Raw genomic sequence first — 24,675 nt, 5'->3', positions numbered from 1 at the left:
ACTAAAAGAAGAATTTCCTGAAGGTCGTCCAAAATCAGTTGTTGTTCCGAAAACTATTGATGCTGTGCGTGAACTGATACTGCAAAACCGTTATGTGACTTATTATAAGATTGAGATAACTATAGGCATTAGTGGGACCAGAATATTTGTTTGTAGAATATTCTTTTTCACTTTCCATCCCACACAATTTGTTGATCCCTCAAAAAAGGCTCGTGTCGATTGGTCGAGAGCAATAAAAATACGATAGAGGTACTTCGTAACACGTCTGTGCCATCGGGATAGGTGGCAAATTTTGGAAATACCTCAATCAGAGTGGCAAAAGGGCTTCGCAAATTGGTTTCAACGCATGTAAAAGTATATAGATCTTATTGGAGAATATTCAGAAAACCAATAAAGCGTATTAATATTTCTTTTCGTTCTCCATTCCCGAAACATAAAAGGCAACCCTCGTAACAGTACATTTGCTGCTATAAATATTTTCTTACAAAGCTACCACCACCCAACCCAACATACTCTTTATACGATTATAAGCTTCATTGCCCGCAGCGCCGACAACTATAAACATACTTTAAAGTTAACTCATTTTACGCCGAGCTTAATGATCAAAAATTAAAAAAAAAACGTAAGAACGTGTGCCAAACATGCAGTCGTCATATCGTACTTAAGTGTGAATTTACATATATGTATGTATACATAACCATATGATTTATATGGACATTTATAGTACATACATACACACATATGGTTGATGACGGCGCTGTCGCTGGCGATTTTGAGTTTCGTAGGCGTTCTATTTGGTATATGGTATGCTTACTTTTGTATTATTCTGGCTCTTTTAACGCTTTTCACTTCAGTTTCACATCGGTCTTGACTTGTGACGCGTTGCAAGTGTCGAACCCACTCGTATCGCATTCAAAGTGCATACAAAGTGCCTATAAAACTCTTATCATAAAGTAAAGAATTATTGAAAATATCAGTGACACAGTGTTCTACCTGTTGGAGAATCGGTCGCCAGTGATTTTGGCACTCAAAGTATGCTCATCTGTGAATTAGAATACATACATATATACATATATACCTGCATATAGTTACGAGTATCTTACGCAATTAATTGGTGTGAATGTCAGTGAAGAGTCAATTGCTGAAATTGATTATATTCTAAGCAATTAGACAAATCGTATACTAATTTTGGTCGAGAAATTACGAAATGATTCAACAAGGAATGCGTTTGTGGTAAATGGACACTGAGTGTAATTACTATGATTCATACAAAAAATATTCAAAAGTGAATATATCCGAGAATGTAAATTTATAAACAAATCTGGCTGAGATATGAAGATATAATAATTTCTGAAAGTATTTTATATACATTTCTATAGTCGTTTCAAATAGACTGAACAAAAATAAATCCATTGATTCGGTGGGATGATCGTAGCAACACTGTTTGTACGATCCTCATTCTAACCTTGATTTTGTTAAACTAAAAGGAGAAAAAGTAACTCAGCACTCTGAACAATTTCAGTTGCTGGATGCTGGACTGAGGTGATGTGATCCCTGCCCACGTAGATGGAATCTGCGGCCTTTGCTTGGTAATATAGAATCAGGTATTCTGGAGTTCCCTGTTCCATGTCTCAAAACCGGCAGTTTGCGCAAGAGACTATGTCAATATTGTACAAGTGCTTCCTGAGCCTGCAGTGCCCTGTATAGAGCACGGCAAGGAGACAGAAATTGTCTGGGGGGAGGTTGATCATATCTTTAAAAATTGGAAGATTGTACCCTCCCGGTAGTAGCTCGGCGTGGCGCATTCTTGTTGCCTGCTGCCAGTGCCGTTCTCTCCCCACTCTCTCCTCCGTGCGGAGCAACTACTTTATGGTATAGCGCCCCACCGAAAGTGGAACACTTATTTATATGAGCCCAAAAAACCCAAGAATACATTCAACATTTTCGGAATTTTGTACAAAAACTTTACTGACTTCATTCTTCTTGTTAATGCTTATACCATACAGTAGTACGATAGAGTAAGAGATTGTGACATGCTACGTCATAAACGAAAAAAACTGTTAAATTTCCAATATAAGATTGTAAGTTTTTGTGTTAAAAACACTCAAAAATGTAATTGTCCAACTGTCTATTCTTTATTTATGTCATTTTGGCTTGACAACCATTTATGACAGCTGTCAGAATACAACTTTGTACTTTTGAAACTACGAAATATATGATTTTAACGTATTTGAAAGTGCTTGTAGGTAGAGCCTTCGATATAACCATATAGCTAGCAATTTGAAAATACTTCAAAAGAAACAATTTCAAAATTATTAAAATGATTAGTGTATTTAATGCATTTTTATCGCCACTTCATTACTCTGAAAGGGATGAATAACAATACTTGACTCATTTTGATTATTTGTTTTGGTCTGGCATTTATGATGAGTAAGCATGTCAAAGAACTTTCAGTATTTTCAACAAAATACTGGCAATATCTAATTTCCGATAAGTGTTTGTTTCAATTCTTGTACAAAAATATTTATTTACAATTTTAATAATGCCAATAATGCAGGTAACCAGACATAGGTACAAATATTATGATTACAACCCAATTAAAACTGCAAAAAGGTGATTAATATGAAAGATCGTTAACAAGTGTTTTGAATAATAACAGAATAATGGAGTGTTTTTCATACATGTAATGATTAAAATAAACAATAAATAGCAAGTTTCTGTTTCTGTTGGCAATGCAATGCTCATCACTAATACATATAAACAAAATTATGGCGAATTTCGAACATATAAGGTTTGTAACTTGCAGTTAGAGACTGATCACATCATTTTTACCATATTTTCTAACAATTTTTTTTTAAATACTTCGAGTTTTTTGAAAAAGTTGTTTACTTCGGGGCGCACCTAGTGGAAAATTTTGAAAAAAAACTGCTTACATTTTTGAAATGGCTGCATTTGTAAATTAATTGGGGAAAAAATTATCGATCGCTTTAATTTTTTCTGCTTATTTTGAATATGTTTCTCTGTGCTCTGACACCCCAGTTTTTCGACTGTCTGAAAAATGTTATTTTGGCGGGCCAAAAATCAACTCATTATTAGGGGGGAGGGTGCCTTTGGTTTGGGTAAGGTTTTAAAGGCAAAAAAATTGATATATTTGTGTTTTTTTGCGGCAGCGTGAGTAATATATGTAATTTTTTTAAATTAATTACATATTATTGTACAACTTTTGAAGTATATTAGAAAAATTTTCAATGAAAAATATTAATAAATATAAAAAAATGAAAAAAAAACTCCATCTTATTAGCTGTTGATTTATGTGAAGAAGTAATGTTCAAATTTTCAAAGGATCGGTTCAGTACATTTTGAGTTCTAATGTTCACGAACTTCAAAAATAACGTTTTCGGGGAAAATCGATTTGAAGTTTTTTATACATCAAAAGTCAGGTATCACGGCCGGTCGTTTAAAGCGCTGTAACTCCGTTAGTTTGACTATAATTGACTCAAAATTTGTACACAAGAAGAAAAAAATGCAAACAAAAATTTTAAAACCCTACCCTTGAGAATTTTATCCAACTCAGCGAAGGTACTGAGTATCTTCCTTGCTACCTTGGTCTTCATAATGCACCTTTGGTTCTCAATGGTTTTTAAATCTGGGCTGTTCCCGGGCATTCTAACGTCAAAATTCCATTTTGCGAGAGGAAGAATCATCCTGTAAGATGAGATCGTTTTATTGCGAAAAATGCTCTTCAATTGAAGGTGTTAAATATTCCTCCAGTATTTGCTGGTATATAATTGCGTTTACTGTTCCATCTATTAGAGCCAGTCTGTCTACCAAGTCCATGGTAAGAAAAGCATCCCCATACCATTCGGTTGCCTCCGTGCTTAACCGTTCTTCGTACTCATCCTTTTTCTTCTTACGTACGACATCCCGTCGCTACATAACAGAAGATTAATTTCTGCCAATCGACTTCAGTCCAGCTTTTGGGGTTTTATAGCCCACCAGAGACGGTGTTGACGAATTTTCTTAGTCAAAAGTGTTTTTTTTTTTGCGGTCGTCGAGCGGCCAAATCAGCAGCGGAGCCTGTTCCGTATAGTTCTAGCAGTGATTTCGGTTGCAAGGTCTTCTATGATCTCCATCCTGATGTTCTCGGAGGTTTTAAATAAATCCTTTAGGCTAATGCTTTCTATTTGCCGATCCTCCCTTGAAGATGCTTTCCTTGCTGCTCCTGAGCCTGAACCAAAATATCCCCGAAATAATATACTAAAAATTGTTTAACAAAATTTTAAAGTCTGTCACGATAATGTGGAAGCAATCTGAAGAAATGAAGAAGATAATTTATCTAGATAAATGTTACTATCGTACTTACTAAAAAGCTGACTTACCATACTCTTCCCCTAAATGACGGGTACCCTAAAAAAATTATTTTTTTTTTGTTATTCCTTCAACTTTTTTGAATTTTAAAAAATATCTTATACTGAATTTCAAAAAAAAAAAAAAATCGGTTAAGTAGAACTTGATAAATCAGTACAAATTTTTTTTAAAAATCAGTTTCGAAAAAAATGCGTTTAAATTCTCGGTTTTCGGTCCAGCCGATTCTGATGCTGTGTTACTAAAATATCTTTATCTCTGAAACTTATTAAGATTTTAACAAATACTCTTAAGGATACTTTCTTAAAAGGTTAATTAAGCCGGGAAATTTTGATTTGGTTTTTTTTTGTTTTTTTTTCTACACTATATACTCCTTAAACAATTCCGTTTATATGCTCAGCCTGAATGGACCAGAAGTATATATTATACGTAGTATATCTCTAATTCCCTACTTCCATTCATAAAACTCTGCGAAAACCATCAAATGCTAAATAGAAATTGGTTATGACTCGGTTTCAAAGCTTTTTCAATCATATGTTTTTTATTTTTGACTCACTTTTGATAATTCAAAATGAAGCTGTGTGTTTTTAAAATTATATAAAAAATTCAGTTTCCGTTTAATTAATAATTACAAAAATCCGCTCAACAGCATAATTTCACTCTCGTTTATTGGAATTCCGTCTTTTCGTAATCACCAGCTTCAGCTACATTTGTCGTCACCATGCGGTTATCGTTTATTTTACTACGTTTTTTGTATTTTTTGTTGTTGTAAGCAGCAACTGATTTCGCTTTCGGTGAAGTAAGTAAGTAATTACGACATTTTGACATTTCTAATTGCGGCAAATTATGTGATCCACGCTCTGTATATATGCGCACATCACGCCAACATACATAAGTATGTATAAGCTTTATGGCTTGCAGCTACCACTTGTAGTTTCAGTTGTATGTAATTATGATTTATGGACGCTAAAAGTGAGTTTAAAAGCAAAGTTAACGCGTTTTCCACCAATCCACCACCAAAAAGCGCCTGCGGTTTTGTAAACACTCAAGGCACATGTCTATGTCTATATGGCTGCTTTAATGTCTACATACACAGGCACACACACAGATACGTATTACCATATCTAACATTCGGATTTGCTTAACGCTCCAAAAAAGGAGCGAAAATGGTGTCACTGTACAATAGTTGGTGCAAAAATGCGGCGCATTCCCCAATTTGGCATTGCTTATTTCATTGCGAGCAATAATTTGCATGCTTACATTGCATTTTATGGTTCGCCTTGTGTTTGCTGACTTGAAATTATTTGTATTTCTTAGTTAGTTCTTCTATTCCGCAACTCGACTTCAACTTAATTATAGCTTTCGGTTTTTCGCTGTTAAAGCTTTTGTTTTGTGTGTTTGTTATTATTATGATTATTTAATTTTCTATTTTTGTGCTTCACTTTATCATCATTTGTTGTATAGAAAAATAATTATATGCATGCTCTAACTGTAGTTATTGTTCCCGCTCATTGGCCTTGAATAGCTAATTAACATTAAAAAATGCATATACGCATATATTATATATGTATATAGTACATATCTACACATGTCTGTTTGTATAAAAATGTTTCGAGCGCTCATAGCAAAACCGCTGCATATTTGTAGAGAAGTAATAAAAAATTAGCACTTCATTCAAAAGTTTTCACAATCTACAAATTGTTTACTAATTGGGTCTTAGGTTGTGGGGTACAGAGGTACGGAGTAGTTGCAATGCACCAAATACATATGGTAGTGTATTATTATTTCATAATTGCAGAGTTGAAATGTACTTGGAATTATTTGTGCACTACTGAGCATTTTAGTTGATTAATTTTGTTACTAAAAAATCGAGCGCTCATCATGAAACAAGCACTTTGTTCAAGTTTTTCAAATATGAAGTGGAAAATGTATATGTATGTGACCTGGTCTACGAAAAGGGAGCTAACGTGCGAAAACTAGTTTTCCGAAACAGCTGTTAAAAATAAACAAATAAAAAAAAAAAAAAAAACAAAATAAATTGATTTTTTGACACCTAAGCCCCCTTTCCGTAGACCAGGTCACATATATGTAAATATAAATATAAGACATCATATCGGTGGCCGAATAAATCTGATGCTAGGTACCATCTGATCAAAAATGACCCGGACTTACAAAAAAAAAACTTGAACCACTTATACTAAACCAAAACTTTTTATTTATAAACCCACATCTTGTGCGTTTGATGAATATAAAGGGTGATGTATTTCGAGTTTCCCTACTTTTTTAAAGTAAAAACACGGAAACTTCACATTTAATGGGAAATGTTTATTATCATTTAAAAGTACATTCTTTGCATTTATTTTTTGAAGATTATCTCTTTCAAATCTTGGCTGTGGCTATGTCTCAGATGGTCCATCCGTTTAGTCTAATTTTCGATGTTTCGTTCGAGCATTCTGACTGGTAACTGCCAAATGACATGCGTGACGTTTCGCTCAAAAGCCTGAGTTGAAGCGGGATTCTCCGCATGGACTTTAAACTTTACATTTCGCAAATAACATGATCTCACTCATGATCTTTCTCATGATGACCGACGCGTGATCTGCCAAAAAAGACTATTAAAAAAAGTATCTCTACTTGGATCACACTTTAGTATGCTCAGCTACGTTATCAGGCATCTCTTTCGCGCCTTTGCTCGACTTCTTTTTTGCAAAATGTTCAGTTTGTTTCTAAGCATTGTCACTCTTCATATTCAAAACATTAACCAAAATGTTTTGCGTCGATCCATAAGAGTTGTGATCCTCTGCTATCTCTCTGATGACAAATTGTCGATTTTCAAACACTATTTTTTTTAATTTTTTCGATGTTATCGTCATTAGCAGAGATGGATGGACGACTCGCATAAGCATAAGTTTGCGATGATTTCACAACCTTCACTGAATGCTTTGTGTCACTTAAAAGCTTTTGTTCGTGATAAAGTACATAGATTCACCAAAATAATTCTCCAAATTTTCAGCGATATTCCATTGGAAATGCAAAATTTCAAGTAAGTTCGTTGTTCAAATTCGTTTTATGGTGAAAATCGCCCGACACATTTTTCTTGTCCTTAATAAGCTGCTGGCAAGTACGCATTAATTGACATCCGGAGATCAAACTTCGTACGAACATAAAGAAGATTGCACCCAAATATCTCAAAAAATAATTTCAACGATTCGGCTTGCGCGCGCAGTTTCAATGAATCAGTCCGGGTCATATTTGATCATCTAAAAAAAATGATTAGAAAAAAAAAAAAAACAAAATTGAGTACAATACTGACAAAAAATTTGGCGGCAGAGCTTTAATTGGAAAATAGTTTTTCAAAGAAATCAAAGAAAAAGCTTATCATTCTACTCATTTTCTGCAGCAAACATTGGGTCTAAGTCGGTTTTCATGAAGAGCTGCCTTTAACTGCCCACCCAGTTCTCGAGATTTGACATTCCCTTTAATGTTGTTATCTGAAAAGCCAAGAAATGATTGCTATATCGCTCGAGATGCTCGAAAAAATAAAAACGAGGTAAAACCAGTTGATTTTGTTGTAGTCAATAAAAGTGACAGTTGATACAATTTATTTAAAAATTCTAATTTTAGTTCAAATAAATTTTGAATTGAAATCTGCAGTAGAGGCTATACATTTTTCTGAAAATAACCTAGCCTATTTTTAGGCGCATTTACTGTTTATTGCCATACAAATAATTACTTCAACAACCTAAGGGTCAAAACTAGTATAAAAAATTGGAAAAAATAATTTTCTAGATTTTGCATATTTCGATAGTTTTTAGTTTTAGAAGCAACAACTAAAATTTGAAATGAATACTTAAAATTTTTTTTTTAATTTTTTTATAATTTATAACGCAAACCATGGTGTAAATGTCGATTTTTCAGCTTTTTTTGTGGTTATAGATCCCTGAATATAAAATCATATGCAAGAAAGATGATTTTCTTTAATATCTCTAATAGTTATTGAATACTTTATAAAAAGAAAATCAGAAAGAAAATAAATAAATATTTAGAGCACACGTGAAGCTGGCCCGTGCCGCCTGTGTGTATGTTGCATAAAAATAACTATTACGCATAATGTAAATAATTTTTATTGCTCGCCTTTATTTACAACCACATATTTGCGTCGACGATCCGCCGGATATTTGGAAATTTCATTTGAAAGAGTTTGTTGGCACAAGCGCTGTCAGAAGTGACGCACATGCGACGAACAGAAAGCAAAGTTCCTTTGCCTGGCAACAACAAACACATGAATTTCTGATAAAAAAAATAAATAATTTTATCAGCCAAAGCATGCCGGCGGCCCCAGAGCATACGGAGCGACATAACGAGGGAAATGCCCACTACGTACGCCAACATATATACTCATATACATAAGTATATATTTTTATTTATATATGTATGTAAATGCCTGAGAACTTGGATGGCTGTCGAAGAATTATTGCGTCAATGGTTACAGCGCGTGCTGGCTGGCCGCCCAGCTATGACGTATTGCAGTAATGAAATTGTTGTTGTTGTTACTATTTGCCCATCTGTTGCATTAGTATGCGTCAATATTGCTGATTATGGGCGAATACAAATTTAGTTGACTTTATAAGGCAAGCGTAAAAATATTTTTATTTCCACAACAAACATATGTACATATGTACATACACATATGTATGTATGTATATATCGAATATGCAATAGTTTATGCATAGCAGAAAAAGTATTGCATGCGCTTTAAAATGCGTATATAGACAACCATGCATAGCCATAAAAATAAAAAAAAAAGTGATAGCAATAAAAAATGAGCGTCCACGCGTGCGCGCATTGCGATTATGTCAACAGTGTTGCATCGCGACCGCTGGGGCGGATGAGTGCTCAGACGAATTAGTGACGTGGGCGCTGCGCAAATGTGGCATGCATTCAAGCGCGTACATACACACGTATATACATGCATAAGTGCAAGTGAATATGTCAGCCTGCGCGTTTTTGCAACACAACTCGCCATAGTTGGTCGCACTCTATTTATTGAACGCACGTTTTTTGTCGTCACTGATTTGCGTTGGCTGCATATAGTTTTATACCCTCAACAGGGTATATTAAGTTCGCCACGAAGTTTGTAAATGAAACCTCGAACACCCTATAAAGTAGGTATGTAAATGATCAGCGTGACAACCTGAGCCAAGTCAGACTGTCCCATCTCTCTGTATATCCGCCAACTAGGCTTTCGGTTTTCGAGTTATCGATGTCAAATTTTGCACACGTCCTTTTCTCCTTCAGGAGCTGTTCATTTTCCGGAACCGTCGATATCGGACCACTATAGCATACAGACCACTATAGAATACAAACTGACCGATCCAAATCAAGTTTTTGCTTGAAAAATTTGTTGATTTGGCAAGATATCTTTACGAAATGAGGCAAAATTTTTTTTAAAAGGTATTACTGAAATTACTGTCAGGAGCTCTAAGCAACTCTAGCTTCAGACTTCCTAACTATTTCAGTGTTTTCCAAGCCGAGATTGCAGCCATTAAGGTAGCAGTAGATTTACTGCTCTGAAGTGCAGCCTCCTTCATAGAAATTACCATTTACTTAGATAGTAAGGCGGCGATACGGCGTTCAGGGTTAGTCAAGGAGTGCCTAACCTCACTATCAATAGCATCGAGTGTCTTTGTAATAAGGCTGCGGGTGCCAGGCCACAGCGGAATCGTAGGAAAATGTAAAGCTGATAAGCTAGCAAGGAAAGAGAGCCTAGAATCGCGATCAACAAAATGGGAGCGGGTCGGTGCTTCCGAATCCTCTTTTGTTCTATTACTACATAGCTAGGCTTTGCGGGAGCTTGGCTAGCGCTGGGTCACCATCGGCACAAGCGCTGTCGCAAAAGCCTTTTGGCCCAAGATCGATCGCAAAGCATCTAGTGATCTCTTTGCCCTTAGTAAGGCTATCCTCCCCTAGTTGTGGGGCTTTTAACAGGCCATTGCCTCTATTGGCTGGGAATCTTACAATACGACATCTGCAACACACTCAACACTTCCTCCATGACTGTCCCGCGTTTGGGATATTGATCCCATCGGACAAATATAAGATGTAGAAGTCGTACAAATCGGCCGATCCACATCAAATTCTTGTATGAACAACTTTTTTATTTGCTAAAATATCTTCGCGAAATTTGGCATAGATTAGTGTCAAAGGCAATGTTAAAAATTCGGAACATTTTGTTTGAATCGGGCTACTATAACATATAGCTGTCATACAAACCGTACAATCAAAATCGATAAAATTGCTTTTTATACCCTTTTACGCTATGAATGAGGAACCTGTGCAGGGTATTATAGCTTCGCTGCAGCTGAAGTTAACGTTTTTTTCTTGTTTTTATTGTTATTATTTTTGTAATATTTGTTGATGATTTTTCTCATTTATCGTAATTTATTGACTCAGTGGTTTATTTCTATTTCCGGCGTAGGCCTTAAACTTGCAGTTATTTTTGTTCTAAAATATTGGAAAAAGTTATGAATAATATTTTAAAAATTTTAATTGGAAACTAATAAATAAATAAAAAAAATAAATCAATATGCACTTTAAAATAAAATCAATGACGACGAACACACGGAAAGTTCAATGAGCAATGTTAAATGAAAATAGAAATAGCCTGGGAAAGTGTGATGAGGTGTCACGGCTGGCGGCCTACGTAAAAACGCCCATGCCCACAAACATTCTTACACTGCTTTGCGCTCCACACGCTTTTAGTTTAATTCTATTTCAATTGCTCGTAAATTGTATTCATTTTCAATAATATACATACATACCCACACACATACAAATACTTTCAATTTATTTTAAAAGCAAAAAAACTAAAACGAAGTTTTCACACTTTTTCTCCAAGCATCTGCAAGAGGCCCAAGCATAACCAACCCACTGCTCACGTACACGTGTAGTTATGTCATGCCTTGATGAACACGCGTGTGTGTGTAAGTGTGTGTGATGGCTGCAGATGCAAGTGGGCTGCTGGCTGCTTGTGTCTATATAAATTCATAAAGTTCAATAGGTCTTCACCAATTATGCGTGCGATAAATTTAACTCGATTAAAGATATAGTTCACGCATAGTTGTTTGTATGTACATACATATGTACATATCTGGCTATGTGCGTGCAGTTGCGTGGTGTGGCACCCGTTATGGTGTGCTATGTTATGCAATTGCTATGTGCCGCAGTTGAGTGCGGATGAAAGTTTACATTTTATACATATATTGACCTAAATAAAGTAGACTCTTTCAACACAAAATATATAATAAAACGTACTGCAGGGAATTTACACTTCTTAGAGGGGAATACCTGAGCTTTTCTTTTTCATTTATAGCAAAGCTATTTTGAGAAAGACGGAGTAAACTTCAATACATTTTTTTATTCCGAGGTATATGAAGAAGTTTTTAACAAAAAAATGTGACGGAAACTACAATATTCTTAATATGGAGAGAAGCGTTGAATAGAGAATTTTTTGTTGTTTCCGGTACAAAGGTAACAATTAATACTTACCCGAGAAGTAGGCGTTTTTATGGATCAATTTTAGCAATTTCATAGTTGTTATTATATGGTTAAATAACGTTTTCTCCACTCAGTATATAAAAAGATTATTTTCCATCATAAAAATATACAATGTCTTGCTTCTGGCATGTAAGCAACGTTTTATAGTGATAAACACAAAAAATCTCCATTTAACCTCCATTTGGTGCGACTTTAAACTGAGGGAGACTGTTTGACACTAACTTTTTAGAATTTTCATAATATACTGTGTAATCAAATTTGACCCGGACTGAGTAAAATTAAAACATAGCAAACCAAAATAGGCTCCTGAGCGAATACAAGCATTCTAACGTCTAATCCAATTTTCCATACACTTGTTATGAATCTCGGACTGTAGACGGGCTTTCAAAGCTTTTATGTGAATTTGTTGATTTTAAGGTAATTTTTGGAGCTTTTTTCGCTAGATCGTTGGATAGTTTCGACATCATATTCTTAAACCGACATAAGTCTCGTCAGCAATAATGATTCTCTTTTGCGACCTTCACTCGTCGTCGTTTTGACAAAAGATTCACTCATACGAGTCTAGCATTGACACGCTTCATATCAAAAACATTAACCGAAATTTGTTGAGTCGATTCATAACAGGTTTTAAGAACCTCTGCTATTTCTCTGATAGATAGATAGTAAAATTGCGACCTATAGTCCCCTATATCACATACGGTCGCAAAGGTCCAGCATCCTTATCAATTCCAGGAGTCTGCTAGGCGCGACTGAGGTGATGTGATCCCTGTTCACGTAGATGGAACCTAGAACCTTAAGTCTGCTTCTGCAAATTGCTGGGCAATCCAGAATCAGGTGTTCTGGAGTTTCCTGTTCCATGTCGGAGAACTGGCAGTTTGCGCAAGAGACCAAAACCATGTTGGACAAGTGCTTCCTTCTGTATAAAGCGCGACAAGGAGGCAGAATTTGGTTCGGGGGAGTTTTATTATTACCTTAAACCTTACAAGGTTGTACTGTTCCAGATGTAGTTTGGCATGACGCATTCCTGCTGCCTGCTGTCAATGCTGTTCTCTCCCCACTCTCTCCTCCGTGCGGAACAGCTCCTTTATAGTTTGGGACCTCACTGCAATTCATGGTTCTGGCCCCATTATCTTGGACGCCTTCAGCCTTCCTATACACTCACTACTAAAAGCGATTTAACCTCATAGGCTGAAATCGCCTTTGGTGCCGCTTGACTATCGATAAGTATAGCAATAAGCTAGTTGCGGTGGAGATTGATTTCTGAACACCGACTTATAGCAAAGACTTTTGCTTGAAAGGTGATCGGAAAACGTCCCATTGAGGTGGATAGTTTGGGATGCGGCTCCGCTATGCCTGCTCTAATGCCTTCCGCTGTTTCCGAGCCGTCAGTGTAAAACTGAGCGTGGAATAGGGCCACTCTGTCTTACCGCCGAGAGTAACTTTGAACTTCTTTGTAAAGTTAACCATCTTCCGTAGCTGTGATTCTATTGGAAATACAAAATTTTAAGTAAATGCGTTAAACTATGGTGATCAAATTACACACGAGCATAAAATAGGTTGTACCAACCTTAAATACAAAGTTTTATCGATTCGGTTTGTGTGCGCAGTTTACTTGGACCAGTCCGGTTCAATTTTGATCAGACGGTAAATGCGATTAAAGACAGTACGAGCTAGATTTTTACCATTCTGGTGTTTAGCATTAAACACAATTCTCAAACCCAGACTCTATAGTGGGCCAATTCGCTTTGGAGATACAATCCTTCTTTAAAACAAAACTTATATTCACATTCCAACACCACTTAATTAACATTACATAGGTTCCTTCTCGTTTTTCCCTATCCGAAAAAATGGAATAAATTTGTTCTAAATTAATCAACTGTTTTTCTGTTGTGAATGCCCCAGTTCACAAAATATCTAAGACACCCTCGTAAGTGTATGTTATGTTTAGGCAACTTCTAATTCACAAAATAAAGTTATCATATCGTTTGTTAGGCTTAAATTCTAAAGAAAGCTGCTTCCTGATTTTACGTTTATCTTATCTTAAAAATACTTAATTGCCTTGCTCACGAATTTTGTATAAAAAATGTGCAATAGACGATACAATTACACCAATACTCAACCATTCGGGTAGAGCATATGACTTGATTATAAGTTACTTTAATGCCTGAACTTTTACTATTCGTCTGCTATTATATTGTAAGTGATAATCGCTTGATTGATATAGATTGATAGGCAAACAGAATCTACTTTGAAAGCTTCTCATAAGCTACGATTGTTCTTTATTCAATTCGCGCTTGTTATTGTTTTAATTCAGTGCCGGCGACTGTGTGCAATGTCGGACGAGAAACGAATGCGTAAAATACGAATACAAAAATATCTATAGGAATGTAAAAATAGCAAGCTCAAATAAAATAATAAATCGCACCCACGATGGAATTATTATTATCAGAGATATTTTTATATTTATATATAGAGATATATAATTTTTTATTTACATTATTTTTTGTATATTCTGTATTTTTATAATTTTTTTTTTGCCACTTTCATGCCCCTCTTAGTGGGCCTTTACTCTTGTAGCGGACAACGTCAAATTCCGATGGTGTGCTGCTGTGTTGCCGCACCTACATACGCATACATATACTTATGTATGCATGTATGTACTTATGTCTGTAGTAATAGTTTGACGCATTTTATTATTTCATATGACTTTTTATTATTCTTATTTTTTCTTAAGTTGATTGGACCCGCCGTTGGCGCCGTTGCTACAAACTCTGTTTTTTTTATATTCATGCGTGAATCTACATACATTACCATGTACATATGTATATAGTATATGCGCAAGAGTGTATTCCATTCAGTAAGCTCTGCGCTTTAGGGTGGCTTTTTTTTGCTATTTTTTTTTGTTTTGTTGCTTTACTATGGTAAAAAAAATAAATAAATAAAAATAAAAGTAGATAATTCCAAAAGTCGCTCTCGAAAATTAAGATATTTTTGTCACTGCCTGACGAGTATACAGGGTTTGTCCGGAAAGTAATAAGACCGACTGTACTTCGGAGCGTGCGCGCACCGACTAGATTCGGTAGAGGACGTTCCTAGCTAACGACAGAGACGTTTGATATGATTAAGCAGGCTTACCAGATGTTGCTTTGCAAGAAGTGGTGTGTTTCGGTGGCACCAGACCTTTTTGGAGGGCCGGGAAGAGATCGCTGATGAAGACCGGAAGAATGAGCAAATCCAAAGTAAAAAGCGATGCTCACTGTGTTTTTAGACATCAAAAAGCATCGTCCACCATGAATTCGTTCCTCTTTGACAAACAGTCAACGCCAAGTTTTACGTGGAAGTCCTCAAGAGACTCAAATCAATCGGGTTCGACAAGAAATCGCAGCCAGTTGGAAGTTGCATCACGACAACGCCCAGGTTCGCACCGCCTTTCTTGTGAACAGCTACCTAACCAAGGCTGGCAGCCGCCCTACAGGCCAGATGTGGCCCTCTCGGACTTTTTTTGTTTCCTTGGCTGAAAAGGCCGATAAAAAGCAAGAATTTTGAGACGACAGAGAGAATCCAAGCAACATGCACCTCATGGCTCTCAAGGCTATTCCGTAGAATGTCTTCCGTGACGCCTTCAATGCTTGGAAGTAGTGCTGGCAGCGTTGCATCGAAGAAGAAGGAGAAAGTTTTTAAAGAATTGTAACTATTGGTTCAATAATTTTTTTAAATCGACTCAGGTTCTATTACTTTCCGGATAAACCCTTTATAGTTGACTCAAAAATCAATAGTAAATATGTCTGTTCATAATTGTATATTCTGTTAAAGAGGTATTTCGAGGTCTTCTGAGTATTAATATCATAAAATTATAAAATAATTAAAAAAATAAATAGGGGAATAAATCACATTTTTCCTTTTTTGTTGCTGTTTTGGGACGTTTTAGATTTTTTTTTTTTAGTTTTTTATACCCTAAACAGAGACATTGAGATTGCCACGAAGATTTTAACTTCCAGAAAGAAACGATGGCGACTCTATAAAGTATGTATTGTATGTATATGAATAAATGATCAGAGTGACGAGCTCAACCTGTCCGTCTACATATACATATATACCCGAATGATTTCCTCACACACACGTTTTTTTCCATCAGAGGCTGCTCATTTGTCGACACCTCCGATATCGTACTACTATACAATATAGCTGCCATACAAACTGATCGAGATCAAGATCAAGATCTTCACGAAATATTTTTCAATTTTCCTCATTTTAGCGGAAAAACAGCAGTTTGGAAAAATTTTGCACCACCCTAATGTACATCAACGCGTACATATGTATCTACTCTGCACATATTTCAATTTTTATAATTTTTTGTTGAATTTTGCTACGGGAATTTGAACTCAAGCGTTTTTATTATATGGTAAATGCATGGTATCTACAAAACGATAGTGGAATTCGGCATGCCGACAGCTAATGGACAGCGACAGCAACGTTGTGCAAATGTTTGCGAAAATATAATTACTTCAATTATGAATTATCTTCGTTTTTCAATTAATTGCATATTTTTTTTCACTTTATCTTTTGCTACGCTGTCAACTTGATAAGGTCTATCGATCGAACTAACTAAGTACTGCTATTGTTATTGTCTTCATTTAAACAAGTTCATAGCAAATTTAATGCCTGGCATTTCACCTTTTAGTTACTCACTGTGTCAGCTAGTTATCCAAGCGAATTGCTGCATCCCACTGTACACTATAATATCTCTTCTTATATGGAATCACATAAATATTCAGCTTATCCACATATCCGCTGTCGCCTTCGCCTTTGCCGTTGCCAAGCTGTTTTTATGTTTATGTCATCAGTAGGCTTCTCATGTCCGATTCGCCTTCTCTTTGCGCTCATTCATGCCAGGTTTCACGCTTTGTTTTTGGGTTACAAAAGCCAATTGCTCTTTACTCCCTTCTCTAGGAATGACTGGCGTTTAGATATTTGGTCGATTGCTATCTGCTTGCTTCGGTTGTTATGTTTTAATGTAACGAGGTTGACATTCCGTCGTTCACGGCGTCGCGTCTTTGTCCCATAAATTCCTAGCTGTAGTTTAGACATGACGTACGTAACTCTTTCGTGCCCGCATGCTGATATTTATATACCGTGTGTATACTATATGTGTATAGTTATGTCTAGTGTAAGGTTTTTGGATTTCTTTTTCGCGCTTTGTCGCTTCTTTGCTCTATTTTTGCGTATTGCAAAAATCACGTTTTGCTCATTTCAAGATTCAGCGTTGACGTACTATGGTTTGCACGTGTATGCATGTATATTTCAAGTGCATGCACAATTAGTATGTGCTGAAATGTGTCGCGTCAATAAGGTTGCTTTCCAATCTTCAAGTCTGTGGAGAAAGTTGAGGTTTCGAAATCAGTGAAGACATGCTGATAAACTTAAAAGGACTGTTCATGTGTGTTTGAGTAAAAGAGTTGGTCGATCTTAAAACTCTGCTTTGAAAGAATTGACCCCTCCAAAATCGTTTTATCGTAATGTTCCTTAGAACATATCCCAAGCGCTTTAAAAAAATGTTGAAAACTAAAGTTGCACCAGGTTCATCGTCTCCGGTCCACACATTGTCTACCGAATTATTGTTTAACCTGACCTTGATAATGCTGCACATTAATACACAGTCTTTCAGACCACTTTTCAAGCTGTCTTGTATCTCTTAAATCTCTTCTTCTGCTACGCGGCGACAGGGTGCTCTAGTCTCATCAGTTAGATGTTGCTCAGAGTTCGTAAAGAAGTATAGAGGCTTCGAATTTTTGCCACATCTGGAAACAACGGATTTCCACAGTGGTAAAACCCCGAAAATAAATTCCTCCGAAATTTTACGGCTTCGATTTCTTTATTTAATTCTACTCTTATCTCTTTGCTTCAGTTATTAGGTTAGTGATTTTGACAGCTCGTTACGGCCATGTTTGTTTTCGGATTTGTGTCAAATTTTGTCAGTGTGTTCAGCAAGGTTTGCCATTTCATCGTGTCACGTTTCACTTCGAGACTGCGCTTGGAAATTGTCCGAGATTTCTACACAAACTCACTTTCTCCGAAAAATTCACAATTTCACGTTCATCGAAAAATTATATTCTCAAATAAAATCCATTTCCGGCTTAATGACTTCGCCAACACATACAATTATCATTATTGGGGTGACTTAAATCCTCGTGTGATTTTGGAAACGCAATTGCAATCGGTAAAATTAGATCTTTTAAAGCAGATTATGGTATGACGACATCGTAGGGCCTTTTATTCTTTCGAAATGAGTGCGTGAGTGTTATAACCCGATGTTGACCGACTTTTTCAACGGAATATGATGAAATCGACCCTAATGATCTCGATTTCCAAGAAGAAAGTAAGCCATTTTATGTTTCTCGTCTAAACATGGAAACATTGCGTGTAAAGTTTGACGAATCTTAAATTGCTAGCAGTGGCCCAGTCAAATGGTCGCCGAAGTCATGCGCCTTATACACCTATAGATTATGTTCTGTGGAGAATGTTAATTTAAAAGTTTACGCCATCACCCAACAACGCTCCAGGAGCTTGAAGGCAACATTCAGCGCTCAATACCCGAAATGTTGCACCGGGTCATTGAAAATTGGCGTAAACAGGTGGATATATGCAAACGAAGCCGTTGTGGTCATTTGACAGACATATCTCATTATTATCCAAATCATAAATGGCATAAAAATATCTGCACAACATAATCTACTTGTTGGTAGATCCTTTAAATACATAATAAAGAATTTTACAACTCCATTTCCTCTTCAGTGTAAATGTAATAATCCATCGAAGTCAAGTGATTCCCCAAAGAGTTCATTTTTATGACGGTTGCCTTTCTTTATTAAACATTCTTTTCCTTCCGATTCTCCTAACAACTCTCAATCGATGCAGGGACCCCCTAAGACTTTGTTTAAAGGATAAAACCAAACACATTATGCTGACAGATGACTGCAATCCAGACATTGAGAAAACGGCGCCTAACTGTATAAAAACGTATTTATGAACATTTTACTTCCTGGTTCAATAAAAATATAGGGAAATAGCTCAATTTCACCATTAACTCCAAAACAGCCTGAACACAAAAGCCTTTTCATGCCAAACTGACAAATTAACGTCGAACCAAAATAAAACACAACTCTCTTATTTCGACAGCAAGTCATTGTCCTTCCTGTTTACCGCAGCTACTATTTGTTTTTGGCGCGATTACTCAAGCAGTCCGCTATGGCGTGTTCCTCTTGCTTTGGCCAGTGCCTCTATGCGGAACATACATATTGTTTTTGTTGTTGTTTTCAAGTATTCCAACGAATTGCTAAAAAGTGAAATTCACTTTTTTCTTACACCTATGGCAGACGCGTATGCGATTTGTTGCTCTTGCCTATTATTTTACCTATTTTCCTATTAAGATTTTATGTTCATTTCGTGGTTCGACAGCAGCACATTTGTTAGTTTGCGTGTGTTTCTGTTATGCACAATTCTCGTTGTTCCTGTATTTTGTATTGAAATTTCATTCAAGTTTTGTGTTTGCTGCCGCCGCTGCTTAGCTTCGCCGACTGCTACGCTCCGTTGAGCGAGAGTAAAGAGGAGGTGTACTCATTGTCTATTTATTGTTAATCACATATTGATGTTATGGCAAGTGCCAGCCCACAGCTGTAGTGGCGATTCGTGCTCAATGGTAGCTGCACGAAGCGTCATTTTTATACCCAACACTATATGATGCTCAAGGGTTGGCAAAAGTTGTTTGGTAAAGCATCACTGATGCGAATATATGATGGTACAGCATTAAAGGGACAAGTGCAAAGCAAAGTGTATTATAAAAAAGTTTTAATAATATACTATATACAAAATCTACACCTACTCTACCTTTTTCTACTTTCGTCAACTTTTCAAATGATTATAAATAACGTAACATTTAGTCTCGGCTGGCTATATATAATCTCAATTATGACTCTCATTCGCCTTAATTATATCCCTAAATCGCCTCTTCCGAGCAAAAGTCCTGTGGTCCTGACTATGAACTTGGATTAGAAAGAAAACAATGCAATGACTTGGTTGTTGGTTGGTATTTTCGATGAATATCTACTTCACTTCAGTTTACCTGCTAATCCTAAACATTAATATTAAGTCCAGACGCTGAACCAAATTTTTGACGGTTTTCAAAAATAAATCGGCCAATACTGTTGTTATTTCACGTTCAATATTCATACGAAGTTCATCAATCGTCGCTGGCTTGTTGGCATAGACCATAAGCTTGACATAGCCCCATAGGAAATAGTATAAAGTCGTCAAATCGCACTACCGAGGCGGCCAATTGACTGGGCCATTTCGTGAGATAACACTCAATTGATTCCCTAGCGGCAGAAATTATATCGAGACTACAGGCACTTCTTTGTCTCACTGATACGGGAAACATTTTGTACTGTGCCTGTGGATTTAAATTTTTTCACTAAACGTGGAATTGTTGATATGACGATCATAAATTGGACGGGGCGCTTTTAAAGTTGAGACCACGACTCCGAATTTCGGTCGTAAATTTTAAAAATTTCGTCTCATTGTTGGATCTCTCTTGGTATATCTTTCCATGATGAAACCCGTTACCTTCGGACGCCACCCACACATTAACTTAACGCCCATATTATGTAAGGCAATTTGTGAAATTTTATCAGCCTTTCGTATTACGTATGGTCACTGGTCTCAGTAAGCCTAAAAGTATTAACAAGATTCATTATTTTGCGTTTTTGCGTTACTAAACTCATACTAGTAGCTATACATAATAGGAGTATAAATTTCACTGCCCTCGTTGGAATTTTATATTTACGAAACGCAAAACTATGAGAGTGAGGATCGAACAAACAATTAACATAGTTGACCTAGAGAAATATTATAAAAGGGCTATAGCAGTATAGATCAAATCAAATGAGGGATAAGTGTTGAATCGAAGGGGAACTGAAAACAAAATACTAGTATATACATACATACATATGTGAAGACCAGGAATCTAAATGAACAAAAATAATCCGTTAGTACAGATTCTACAGGTTTTCTTCCCACAGAATAACGTTAAAAAAGCCCGAAAAAACACTACAGTCGTCCGGTAAGGTTTTAGCCAGTATTTTTGGGATTCATATAGCATTGAACATAGTAAAACATTCAATAAACAATATTACTGATATATCAAAATTATTTCACGAACTTAATTCCAAATTATTGAATAATCTTTTATTTTAATATCTAGTTTGGAAGACTAGAGAGACCATTCGGTTTCGCATTGATTAAGTACTCCCTATATTTCGCTTGTGTTGTTATTTCTGTAGTTGATGCTATTTTATTTACGTTTTGTTTATATGGGCGCGCGCAATACTTTTGTTGATATTTATTTCTATTCGACATAGAGAGCTGCTGCGTCGCTCTTGTCGACGATGACCACTGGCTGCTGAGCAGGCCCAGCAGAAAGCTAGCGCAGCTGTTGACAAAAGCAAAGTGGCGCACCAGCGCTGATTGACCGCCTGACTGCTCACGTAAGGCCTGTTGGCTGTCTAGCAGGTTCACTCTTGACTGACTGCCGAGCTGTTGGCCTCTTGTTGTTGTGTGTTTGTTGTGCTTGCCTCTCGCCACGTTATTTGTAGTCAGCAGCATATAGTATTTCGCATATCCGTCTTCGTCTCTTATCGACTGTCGGATGGCTAACAGCCGCCAGCCGTGGCTTTCATAGCTCAGTGCGCTTCCTAACTTGAAGGTAACACACCGCCAAGCACGCGCAACGCGGCATCACACGAACAACACCAACTTACGGAACGGAACGTACGATTTCGACGATGTCAACGACGAGTGCTCGTATTTATTTGCAAAGTTACACGTATCCATATATTTGCAGTATCTGATTGCCTTGTTATCTCATTGTCTCGTTGTCGCGCATTGTCTATTTGGTGTCGTGAACAAAAGCAGTGCATCGCAGCGCTTGAACAAAAGACCAACCAAAAATGGCAAGAACCTAAGCGAATTGTGCGCGAAGTGTCTGTCTGGCAGTGAAATATTCTTGAAATATAATATAATATATGCATAGACGAGTTGCAAAAGTTTTTTGAGTTCTGTGAAGCTGTGCAAAGTGTTTGTCGTACGAAAAAAGTGTGACCCCATACCAAAGCAGCGCATAACTAAGCGCTAGTAAACGCATCAAAGCAACAGTTGCCGTCTGCTCGCCTTAGCCTCAATGATAACGTGTTGCTAATTACCTCAAATCTCATCAGCAGCGAACCACGACGACGACGACGACAGCAGCAGCGGTGTTGAAACAAAAGCAACGCCAACAGGCAAAAAAAAAACAAAAGCCCGACCAAGCCAAACCAAGTCAAGTCAGCCAGCCAGCCAGCCACTCAGCCAACGAGCCCGCCACCCAACCAGCTGGCAGCGTCAACCAGCGAGCGTGTTAACTTAATTATTTAACATTAGCTCAAAGCAAATTAGCGCAGCATCAGCGTTGCAGTCTTGTTGGCTGCGGCCATAGCGGAGGCAGCAGCAGCCAGTCACAGGCATTTCGCGTCAACGTCGTGCCAATGCAACTTCACCATTTTCACAAATGGGCCACTCAACCTAAATTTTAACCAGACTTTGTTTACAGACATACTCACATACACATACACACGCGTACACAGGCTTACGTATTGGCTAAATTAGTTTTTGTTGCGTTTGGTGCTGCTGTTGCGACTTTGCCTAAGGCTTTCCAAAATTTTCGGTGCTTGTCAGCTTCCTGATATTTGTTGTTTGTGACTGTGTTTATAAACGTCTTTCATACACACACACACACGCATCTATATAAGCACTAATTACATCTTAGTGGCGGCAATCATTTATGGTTTATTACATCGCTGCTGCCGCAAACCGTTTGTTATGCAATGCCGCACTTCGATGAGTCGTTCGTCAGCGATTGTTCATATGCCGAGAGCCAACATGTTATCTCGTACTCATTGGATCGTGGCATGAAACTTTACCAGAGGCGCAAATTGAAATCGCCAAAATTTTTTTATACGCCCTATCGACCGCGTGTGGTCGTGAAGAATGTCATTCAGTGTAAGTACAAGTTGGGGTGTTCTGTTTATGGTTTGCTGGTGTCTGTGCGGTTTAAGTTGCAAAAAAGTGTTTTGGAATGTGTCAAATACTTCGGCTTTCCGGGTACATGTACAAATTTAGAAGTGGTTGTGCTTGTTTAGCCGGTTTCACTTTTCAATATTATCCAGAATTTTTTTATATTCACGAAACAATTTATTTTTTGGAAATATTTATACTGTGGATAGTGTATATTAAACTTGTCACAAAGCTTTTAAGACCCGGAAACACCAGATACCCTATAAACGACCTGCGTTACGAGCTGAGTCGATTTAGCCATATTCATCTTTCTGCATAGTCCCTCAGGTTTTGAGATATCGATCTGAAATTTTACACACGTTCTTTTCCCCCAAGAAGCTGTTCATTTATCGGACCACTATAGCATATAGCTGCCATACAAACTGAACGATAAGAGTCAAGTGCTCGTAAGAAACATTTTTATTTGTGAAGGGTATCATAGCTTCAGTGCAGCCGAAGTTAAAGTTTGTTTTTGTTTATTTAACAAATTATTACAAGATAAGGCAATGTTCTCCCAACGAATTTTTCAGATCGAACCATCATCTGCGTTTTCGAAACTTTACTTATCATGTCAGTCAATGAATACCATTGTCCGAATTTTGTGAGACCTATTATTACTTATAAACTTCTATTATATAAACTTCACAGCAGGGACTTTTACACAATCGGTATCGAAGACAAAAACTCTCTCTTATTTCGTATACAGTGTTCTATATACATGTTCTCTCTATCTAATGGGTGATCCGTTTCGAGGTTCCTTATTTTTTTAAAGAAAAAACACAGAAACTTCAAATTTAATGAGGAATGTTTTATCTCTTTGGAAAGACCATTCCTTGGCATTTATTTTTTGAAGATTATCTCTTTCAAATGTTGGCCACGGCTACGTGGCAGATGGTCTATCAGTTGAGTACAATATTCGATGACTCGTTCGAGCATTTCGACTGGTAACTGGCGAAAGACACGTGTGATGTTTTGCTCCAAGGTCTGATTCGCAGTGGGATTTTCCGCATAGACTATAGACTTTACATACCCCCACAGGAAAAGGTCTAAAGGTGTGATATGATACGATCATGGTGGCCAATCGACCGGCCCAAATCGTGAAATTATCTGCCCTCCGAAGTGTTCTCCCAATAAACCAATTGATTGATCCCATGTTTGGGAAGTGGCGCCGCCTTATTGAAATCAAATTTCTCCGAGATCACGAGCTTCAATTTCAGGCATCAAATAATCGGATATCTTGGCGCGATAACGGTCGCCATTAACGATTACGTTCTAACAGGAATCATTTTTGAAAAAATATGGGCCGATTATTCCATCGACACACAATCCACACCAAACTGATTTTTCTGTATAAAATGACCCGTCATTAATCGCTTCAGGTTGCTCTTCATTCCAAATGCGACATTTTCGCTTTTTTACATACATATGTATTTACATATTGAGCCAGAAATGGGCTTCATCGCTGAACAAAATTTGACTCGAAAACGTCGGATTTCTTGGAACTTTTCAAAAGCCCATAGAGCCAACCGTCATTTGAGAAGGTCGAGCTGCTTCAGTTAAAGGTCTCGACGTAAAATGCACAAAGTCATTGAATTTTTGTAATAAAGTTGA

General features: G+C 37.0%; 1 protein-coding gene across 5 annotated transcripts in view; it reads left to right on the top strand.

Moving 5' to 3' along the window:
* Positions 1–24,675, top strand: part of LOC126759700 (guanine nucleotide-releasing factor 2) — a 54,385-nt gene that overhangs the window by 14,159 nt on the left and 15,551 nt on the right. For 3 of the 5 annotated variants that reach the window (XM_050474723.1, XM_050474721.1, XM_050474719.1), the window contains exon 1: positions 21,707–23,010. The exons of the other annotated variants lie outside the window; for them this stretch is intronic. In XM_050474723.1, the coding sequence (XP_050330680.1) occupies positions 22,836–23,010 (175 nt within the window). In that variant the 5' untranslated portion in view covers positions 21,707–22,835. Of the gene's footprint in view, positions 1–21,706; positions 23,011–24,675 lie in introns of those variants that run through there. 5 annotated transcript variants of the gene reach the window in all.

Source organism: Bactrocera neohumeralis, chromosome 5 (assembly GCF_024586455.1).
Source record: "Bactrocera neohumeralis isolate Rockhampton chromosome 5, APGP_CSIRO_Bneo_wtdbg2-racon-allhic-juicebox.fasta_v2, whole genome shotgun sequence".
In the NCBI taxonomy this organism is placed as follows: domain Eukaryota; kingdom Metazoa; phylum Arthropoda; class Insecta; order Diptera; family Tephritidae; genus Bactrocera; species Bactrocera neohumeralis.
This window is presented reverse-complemented; position numbering and strand designations above follow the sequence as displayed.